The 10,309-nt window shown below is 38.5% G+C and overlaps 1 protein-coding gene across 1 annotated transcript; it reads right to left on the reverse strand.

The window, feature by feature from the left end:
- Positions 1-1,081: 1,081 nt before the first annotated feature.
- Positions 1,082-2,716, reverse strand: LOC149078701 (ADAM 17-like protease). Its single transcript, XM_089241403.1, has one exon. The coding sequence runs from the start codon at positions 2,714-2,716 to the stop codon at positions 1,082-1,084; it is 1,635 nt and encodes a 544-aa protein (XP_089097529.1).
- Between the last annotated feature and the right edge of the window lie 7,593 nt (positions 2,717-10,309).

Genomic DNA, 10,309 nt, shown 5'->3' on the forward strand with positions numbered 1-10,309 from the left:
ATTCGAATGTAGTACATATTTTTTGGGAATTTTTTTCCAGTCACATCGTTGGGCAATTTGTCTGTTGTGGCTTGTTTGTTTCTATATGTATTTGCATTTATAACGTGTGGAATGGGTGTTAATCCCCATATTAACTACGGCGAATGATTGACGGTTAGGCCCTGAATACAAATGCCATGTAGTACAAAATCATGCTACTCTCGAGCAAATGCAACAACTAGCTTATTCGTAGCTTTTGTTTGAATGCTATCAATAAGCTTATTGATTGCATTTGCTTGAAAGTAGCGTGATTTCGTACTGCTAAGTAGGGCCCGCATTACAGCCCTCATGGTCTAGAGAAGTGCTGCTTTTCCAGCAGAGCAGAAATTACGTCAGAAGAGAGGACTTACATTTTTTGACGTGTTTCTAAGTTTCGATTTTCTGATAACCTGAAGGGATTTTGAGCATTGATTTCATCATAAATATTGTTCGTCTTGATGGAGACAATCACTCTTCAAATTTTTCTAAACAGTTTACGAACGCCCTGTTTATAATGTGAGCATGATATTTTCGCTTGTTATTTTCGACGTGATAATTATATGCGCATGTTCGAATAGGGTGGGTCGAGTAAAAAACTTGAGTATATAACGTGATCCCTTTCATAATATTATGCACACTAAAATTAATGCCTGAGAACTATCAGGCAGAAACCTCAGAAGCTGCGTCAAATAAATAAATAATCGTTTTTCGACAATATATACACAACATAGATAAATGTTCTTTTATCCAAAGAAATCACTACCATAGATAATAAATAAAAATTCATTTACAAATAGTAAACAAAGAATACAGATAGAAATGTGTTTAAATTATTTTCTCATCTGAGGAGCACTTTTATTGCCAATGAAAAATGTTGTTCCGGAGGGATAACAAAAAAAAAACGAAGACAAAAGTAAGAAAGCATTTTGGATAAGTTGATTTTCACATGAAACTTGTCAAATATTCACCATCCTATGGAATAAACCGAAATGCAGTATTTTTTTAGATTAGAATTACTTTCAATATCAGGCATTTTCTGATGGAGACGCCATTCCGCGTATGGCTAATGATGTGTTCCAGGACGATGTTGCGGATGAGCTTGAATTTCATGTTTTTTATAAATTCTTAATGGATGCAAATCCTGACGAGTGGACGATTTCTGTGCAGTTTTGCAGGGCCACACTCGAGGAAGATGCCTCTTCTTCTTGATAACGTAATAGTAGTATGCACCAGTAATGACAGCGATCAAAAAGATCAGCGAGACAAGTACATATGGCCAAACAATAGTTTCGCTTGGGTATTCACCGGTGGGTGATTTGCACCACCCGTAACCATTGCACTGGAGTTTAGGGCCACATATCGTTCCATAAGGCAATTTTGCTCTAACGCCATGTGGAACAAGTCCAAGTATCTCGCTTGAAATGCACTTTCCCTCTTTCAAACAACAAACTCTGCATCTCCATTCGTGTTTGCACATGCAGTCATCCAGATGGTGGTCTCGGCAATAGCTGCTATTGCACGAGCCTGAAGAGCAGGTATGAACACCGCCGCTCACACCTGAACAAGTTGTCCCATCTCTAGAAAAAGCTTTTTTCCAGCAGCCTTTGGAATTACCATCGCATGTCCCCACGACGCAACCACCGTTTTCAGAAGCACATCGTGTCCCATTTGCGGCCACTGTACAGTTTACGCAGCAGGGGTCCGTTTCGTCACTGCATGTGTAACTCTTACTACGACGGTAGGTGCATTCTTTGTCTTCACCCAGACCACCTTTCGGTGTACAGCACTTGTCCATTTTTTCGCAAACATGTTCATCGGGACCGCAGTCACATTCTTCGTCACCTTCCCTCACTCCATTTCCACATTCTGGAGATGAGGGTGTCATGCACTCTCTCACGTAGTCCAGTTTTAGCGTAGCCCGTATCGCATCGATACTGCACGGAGAAAATTTAAGTCTATTTTCACCTATCGAACCGTGACACTGCATCACATAATCATATTTTCCGTATGGTACGCATGTAGCATTTTCGTCTGTATCATGGTGTGACCCAAATGAATGACCAAACTCATGAATGAACGCTTGGTCTAGATTCAATATGCCAGTTCTTACGACTCCGAAATTTCCATTAGAGCAGGCAGTTCCTACACCTGATATCCCATTCGCATTCAATTCCGTTCCTGTTATACCAAATATTAAACAAGAATAATTACTACGTTTTTCATTAATCTTTTTGAATTCAGTAAAATATTTCTTAGTGTCTCTTATGGCTCCAGGGAATGGATAGTCTGGTCTGTCTTTATTTTTATAAAGCGTAATCTTCCAAGGCAATACTCGGACGACATCTGCTCCTAAATCTGTATTGCGTAATGCCTGGTCGACTAACTTCAGCTTTAGATACAAAAATTGAAGAGTATCGCTTTTGTACGATTCATAAAGTTCTACGTCACCGAGTACCTCCACTCTACATACCAGGGAATTATTAGTACTGGAGACTTGTTTAGCAATTAGGAAATCTTCAAATACACTGAGTTCGTGATCAAAGTTTGAGCGGTTGTTGTACGAATCGTTGTTGTTTCTGGTTTTTTGATCAGTCAACGTATATTTCTTTTTGGCCGTGGAATGATGATTCGGTGCATAAATCGGAGTTGTCTTGTCCTTGATATCGACATCTCTGTACACCACAGTCTTCGATATCATGTTGGTGTCGCTGAAATATCTCAACGCCTGAACACAATAATAAGTGACATTTTTCATTTTCACATTTCCTTCGAAACCACCACTTTCAGTCAAGAATCCTAACACTGACGTTTCTCGAACTCGTAAATCTTGCCTTGAAATGGTCCGACGTATTTCTCTCCATCTCCATGTACTTCCACCGAGGTCCTTTTCAGCAGCACATCTGGAGTTTTATAGGCTGATACTGCAATGTTGTGTCCAATGTAGTCGAAACCTATGTGCAAGGTGCGATTGGGCGTATCTAACGATTCAATTTCATCTTCATTCTCCTCAAACGATATGCGTAAATCGGTGATTTTGTACTGGGTTAAAACTTTCTCTAGTTCGGGTGAGGCAACTATGAATCTGTACAGATTTATTGCGAATAAGAAGACACTTCTCCAAAACGTTTTTGAAAAAAACATTTTTCTTGGTATTTGATTTTTCCTGGACAGCGTTAATTTTAATTCCTATTTTTCAGCACCTCCTTTTGACAAACAACGAAATCACTTTCTGAAAACAATGGATAAATTATCTCGTACTGTTACATATTTCTTTTGTTGTATTACCCTTTGAGTTCTTAATAAAGATTTATCAATATTGATATATTTTGAGATAATTTTTTTTCTCCTATAATTTTCCTTTCAACTATGCTGAATCAGACGGACAATTGTGGGCTGTGAAGCTATTTCAGAACACTAGAAACAATACCCAGCGCTGCACGTGTTTTCTAAATATGTTGCAAGCTAGACTAATAAAACTGTCTGAAACGTATTGTTGTGGAACTACAGTAAACAATGTAAACATTTTTTTAATCTTTAGGCAATTTCTTCAGCCAGATATACTTTGAATGAATTCTTGTCATTCCTTACTTTTTTTGGAAAAAAAAAATTACATTTCCTCTACCAACAATTCTCTCTTGCTATGTTTCTGAAGGGAATCTCTCAATGGGTCGCTAAGCACGTGAAAGATCGTATGCGTTCGCACACTCGAAAATCTTCACATTCAATAAATTTTCATCATGGCTAAAGACGGATTTTTGTCGGGCGGGAAGGGCAGTCTTTGCTTTGCCTCCACTCCTCGTAACTGTAAAACTCTTAAGCTCTATGCCAATGATTTCCCTTTTCATTATGTTTCGGAGTAAAAACAATTATTTCAATTGGAATCCAACAATTATTTTATAATCAGCACGTTCAGTTCGTTTGACGCATACGCATGTCTCACTTGTATGTTGCATAATTAACATCGTTTTTTCCTACGCCGTTGCGCTCCCATAACGTAAAGCTATTTGACCCCGACATATTTTGGTGAACAAAACCTCTCGGACGAATATTTGGGTCAACGAAACCCATCTGAAGAGAATTCAATGACACTCCATCGGAAACAGCCAACCGTACGAGCCAAATTGACTAGATTCGTTTCAACATTGGACAATCAGGAGAAAGAAACCCACTAGGGAATCGACATCATGATTTCTCGTTTGACAGAAGAATTGGAAGAATTATTTCCCTCCGAAGATGGTATTCACGCTCTACTATCGAACTAGGACTACGCGATCGATATCGTAAAATTCGAGAAAGCTAAATGTGCCATGTTCTATACGTCTTTCGTGTTACGAAAACTCAACAAGTCCCTAACGACGGTGTCTCCTCTAGTTGCTACTTCGGTGCCTCCTTCAGTTCAGCTTCCATTGACTTTATCATCACCATGTGCTCTCAAGCTGCCTACTATACGCCTAGAGCCTTTCCGTGGTTGTGTTGAAGACTGGTAACAATTCACCTCGATCGACGAGAATCTTCAACTGTCAACCATCGACAAACACGTTTTCCTACAAGGATATCTCCCTGTAAGCTCCCAAGAAGCTCGTCGATAGAATCAGCGTCACATCTGAAGCCTGTGATGATGGTGGAAATATGCTGATCGACAGGTACGGCAACAAGGATTTCATCATACAGACCCACGTGGACTTATTCTACATCCTGCGTCTAGCGACAGCTTCATCACCGGAGTTTCTCAACGACACTACTTGGAAATCAACGCCAAAGTGCAGAGTCAGTTGCCATTGCCCTCTTCATTTCATATTCGCACTCAACGTAACGAGGAAAAACTCTGTCACCTCTCTTATATTTGGGCCTGGAATCCAGGCCCAGGAATCCCAGGCATCCCAGAGAGCCGGCCCAGCGTGGTCCAACCCCTCTTCCGGGTAAATGGCTTACATCCCACCAGGGACAGAGCCTGGGCCATGACTGGCCTTTCAGCTCTCTTTTATCCATTTTATGAATCGTATGATCATTGTCCCCCACCCCAATATTTCTCGGTTATAACTGATGTTCAACTACGAGTGCAAATGATAGAAGAATCCCGTCTCTGTTTCTTCTTCGCATAAAGCTAAAACCTAAAACTTGCCCACGTTATGCCAGAGCTTTCTGTTCTGACTGTGAAAGGAAACACCACGTATCAGTTTTTAGTCCTTCACTTCATGCCCCTACTGCTGTTGGTAGATAGATAGATTGATAGAACCGCTCACAACCCCGGACTGATGCAAAGCACCTTACTTCCGTTAGCTCAAAAGAGGCAGAGTTGTGTCGGAAATGTTAGCAAAGATTTATAGTGGTGGCTTCCCTTGCCCCGTGCTCGCAAGTATCGAATCACTTGCGTCGTTCTCCTCATGAAGACAGCCATCAATTCGATGCAACGTACAAGCCATTTGACAAAAATGGGTGACTGAATCCAATGTCTAGGGAGAAAAATTGAACGTGCGCCCAGTATCACATAAAGGCCAGACCCCAGCCTGGGATTTCGAAAGAAGTGTGGAAAAGACTTGTGGGCAAGAAAGAAGAAGAAGCTGGCGTGTTGAAGTGGGAGTGATTTGAGAATGGTCTAAATACACAATGTATACAAAAAACATATATACAGTGCGTCGACTGTGACGGGAAACGAAGAAACAAAACCTCCGTCCACAATGCTGAGCAGTTTTGTTTGCCTTTCCTTTTACAGAATATGCAATATATACACACACAGAATACACACAGAGCCTGCACTGCGACGGGAATAATCAAATAGAGCCTCCGTTGACAGAGCTGGACATTCATATTTGAATTACACTCATACATTATTTACATTACAAAAATTTCCCTTGTTTATACTATTGGGAATATACTATATTTATACTGCTGTTGGGGTAAAATTTATATATTTCTCAGTTTTACGTATCCGCGAATTGCACGCATTTGGGTGTAGACGCCGTAAGTCAAACCTCCTTCATTCACAGCAGCTTAGTGAATGAACTGCAATTGCCTGAGCTGCAATCAACCAAACTGTATATCACTGCATTCGAAGCTGTGATTAAACAATCAATGTCTCACATTGGGATGACAAGTCGATTCCGAAAGTTGCTTTCGGAAGTGATGCTATGGCTACACATACTATGGCTCCTGTAGACATTGGTGTGTTTGCTATTTCATGCAATTCAGCTTGCGGGCCCTTCTCGTCCGACGCATCCCAATTCAAATTCTCATCGGTAGCGACTCTTATTGGAAAATTGTAAAAACGGATTCACCGGTTAAATTGTCAGACACATTCGTTCTTGTTCTGTCTCATCTCGGGTATATCTTGCGCGGTACCCGTTTTAATGTTCTTGTGCAACTGTGTGTCTGCTTTGAATAACACCACTGTTCGTTGCATGGCTACCACTTGTATAAATATATTGAAAAACCTAAGACGAAAACCCGTCTTAAACGAGAAAAAAAAATAGTCTTGTGAATAATTAATGGGGTTTTTTTTTCAATGATAGGAAACCTCTTTAAGACGAAAGCTGCCTAACGCGGAAACGGAAGCATATTTAGTCTATTTGTAGACACAAAACCTGAAAAAACTATTTATTGGGGAAGTGCTACTTTTTGGATGGGAGGAAAGTTTATTTTTCTGAACCCCCTTTTGTTAGGCGAACTCTTTCACTTCTTGGAAAAACGATGAATGCTTATAATCTATCTGAACTGGTTCTGGGGATCGGGATTGAGAGGAGCGGATTTACTATTCAAAATTTAAAAAGCTTGTTTAGCATTTCATTTATGATGGAAATGGTGTGACTTTTGTTTGAAATAATCCTATTTCTTGGAAAATGTTTGATAATTTCGTGAGAGGAATGAGACTGAATTATTGTACACAATTCAGCGATACCGTGTTTTCTCTACTGCAGAAATTTTCATTCAGTGTAGAGATGTCCACCAGCAACAAGAAACGCATTTTAAATTTGAACACAGAAATGTCACAGAAATGTAGAATCTTTCGTTCATAAACGTTATTGGTTGTGGATCTCATTTTCACTGTTTTTTTAAAAAAGGTATGCAATTTCTCAACTTCGTTTTTGAATACAATGAAACCTCACTTTAACAATACTCGATATAACGATATCCCTCACTACGATAAATCCCTCTCTAACGATATTTTTAGATTATTGAAACCGCAATAACGATATTTTTTTATATTTTGTCCAAAATCATTTTGAATTTAATTTTAATTTCGTCACTTGTTTTCCTTCTTCTGAAGACATCTCATAACATAAATATTTTGCGCTAGAAAGCTAATGGAATTGTGCACCTAAAAGTATTACCACTTTCTGTGTAAGACACGAAAGTGCAATGCGGTAAACTTCTTTACAGGGGCAATGCATCTTAGTGAATTTTTATAAAAAATTAATCAATTACAATTTTTTGCGGAGAATAAATGCAAAAGAGCACATTTTCTGATCATGTTAACAAAAGATGACAACAAGAGCATATATTTGATCTCATGTAAGGATAAATTTGCCTTTCGATATAACGATTACCCCTCTACAACGATATGGTCCTCAGAATATCGTTATATCGAGGTTTTCCTGTTTAAAGGAAATTCATTTTTAACAAAAGTAAATGTACATTCTATTGCTATTCAGGAGAACGTTTTATATTGAAGCTTAGCTATTAACGCATTAAATATGAAATTTAAAAATGTATAGTTATTTGAAACAGCGAACATGAAAAAAATGCGAAATAATAATATGCATGTCTCTGTTTAACACTCGTTGGTTCATAGAAGTTAGGGTGATGTTCTGAAAACTGCAGTTTCGTAAACGATAGAAATAAATCGCTGCATATATTTTTATGTGCACCTCTATAACACGGAAAACTGTCTGAAACGGAAAATAATCTCAGTCTCTTGACCTTCCGTTTTATACAAGTTTCACCTAATTCGTACAAATTCTTCTGGGAACTCGAGGTCCCGGGTATGGTAAACCCTAACCCCTTGTCATCAAAAGTCAGCAAATCGGAAACCCCCCCCCCCATCGATGCTGACGTAATACTTGAATGACCCCTTGGGCAATTTAAGCATATTTCCCGACACGGCCACGCCTTCTTCTTAATAGCATAAATATACATAAAATCCATAACTTTTTAAAAGGATATGAATCATCATGACGTGCTGACGAGTGTGGACTAATAAAAAAAAAGAAGATAGTTTGCAAAATATTTGGTGGGGGGAGGGGGGTACCATTAAGGAACAACCCCCTCCCTCCCCTTATGTAGGACTGCACTTGCTGTTCAGGTCAGCGGCCGTTCAAGTATTACGTCATCATCGATGGGAGGGAGGATGTTTCCGATTTGCTGACTTTTGATGACAAGGGTGGGGGGGGGGGTTGGATAATGCTTACGTCACCAACCACCCTTTAAGAAAATATGAGTTGGATTCAGAGGGTCAGAGCTGATGACGAGCTTTTTTCAGAGCTTTTTTTTTTTTGCTGATGAGATGAATTCTACGGAAACTGAAATCATACTAAAAAAGTCAGTATGAAATAATGTAAAACTGTTTTTTCATCTAAAACCCCGGAACCTGTGGACGCCCAGTTTAAGAGGGTTGGTGCACGAAAATTTTCCAGAATACACATTTTCCGATTTTTCAATTTTTAAATACTGTGAAATTTTCTGCGTCTAACTGTGTGCAACTCTTTGTCCTACCTGTACTAAAACTATTTTTAAAATATTTAAATATAACCTGCTGACAGGTATCGCACAGCCTTTCTTTATCGCACAGCCTTAATGTCTTTCATTAAAATACTATAAAATGAGTGTTACTCAAAATGAACTTTTTGTGTTAGATATTTTCTTCTATAGTTATATATTTTATCAAACAAACCACTCTTTCAAATGTCTTGAAACTTTGTGTCCCTCAACACTATTATGTTACATACAGGGTTACATACATATGGGACAAAAAACGCGTAGAAACCTGAAAAATGAATAAAAAGCGAAAAAAAAAATGAATTTCTTCAGACAGGAAAAAAAAACAGTTCAAAAAACAGACTATACGTTGCTGGTACGAGCGACTTGGATGGAAATATTCGTATCTTTTCTTGACTTGTTTGTATGTCAGCACCACCTATCGGCTGTATTTTGAGTTATTTTCTCCTGTCTTAAAAAATTTCCGTCACCTAGCGATGCTAACCCTGCAAACCGTTTTTGTTTCGGTTATTTTTCAGGTTTCCATGGATTTTTAAAGTTTCTACGGACATTTAGCCCGCCCTGCCAGCATGGGTTAATTTCGGTGATTTTTAAAAGTTGCATGTTCTTAAAGTTAAAATTCCACAGAAGAATAACCATTAATAAGTATTTTAGGAACAAATAGAAATGGTAAAATTCTTAGGGAATTCTGTATTGACAATTTTCTACAAGTAATCTCTTCCCCTCAGCCAACTCATTTCCCTGGCCAAAACAGAGGAGCGCCTGATGTCATTGATTTTGGTCTGGCAAAAATTTTTTTGTACGATATACAAATGTATACTAAGGCAATTTTGTATTCTCCTCACAATCCCCTGTTCTTCAACATTGACTTTTTAATACCCAGAAAAAGACTTTTGGTAAATCACATTGACTGGAATGCTTATAATGACAGACTTTCTTCAACCGCACTAAACACTGTTGATAACCCAAACAGTGATGACATTGACCAAGCTGTTGATAATTTGACCCATCTTATTAATGACTCAATTAAAGCCTCTTCTACTCAAAAAATCAAATCTGAGAATCAATTTGGCTTGCCTAAAGAAATTTTGGATAAAATTAGGCATAAAAACAAAGTTAGGAAAAAGTGGCAGAGGTACAGAGGTGCCTTAGACAGAATAATTTTAAACAGACTCCAAAAGGAGATCAAAAAAGAAGTTGCATCTCACATCAATGATCGTTTTTCTGACTTTGTGTGTAATGCTACAGCAGAAAACGGCAATTTATGGAAAGCTTGGCGGATATGCAAGCCCAAAACTACATGAATTAACAAAATTAAAAAGACAGACAACACAATTGTTTACACAGATCAGGAAATTGCTGAAGCATTCGCAACTACTTATGAAGGGCAATTTTCACCCAATAGGAATCAGCCTAACAATACTAAATTATGGCTTCGTAGAAAAGTCGCACAATTTATTCACTTTCACACAAATAACTCTACATGTCACATGGATCTAACAACTAATGATGAAATCAGCTCAATCATCAACTCATTGGATGTCAAAAAAGCACCAGGTGCTGATGAAATTAGCAATAA

This window comes from Pholcus phalangioides, unplaced genomic scaffold (genome assembly GCF_987345545.1).
Source record: "Pholcus phalangioides strain wild (caught in Gottingen) unplaced genomic scaffold, Ppha-v1.0 ptg000013l_1, whole genome shotgun sequence".
Lineage (NCBI taxonomy): Eukaryota > Metazoa > Arthropoda > Arachnida > Araneae > Pholcidae > Pholcus > Pholcus phalangioides.

Excerpts from the sequence above, each read along its gene's own strand:
- LOC149078701 (XM_089241403.1), bottom strand. The coding sequence starts at position 2,716 with ATGATATCGAAGACTGTGGTGTACAGAGATGTCGATATCAAGGACAAG.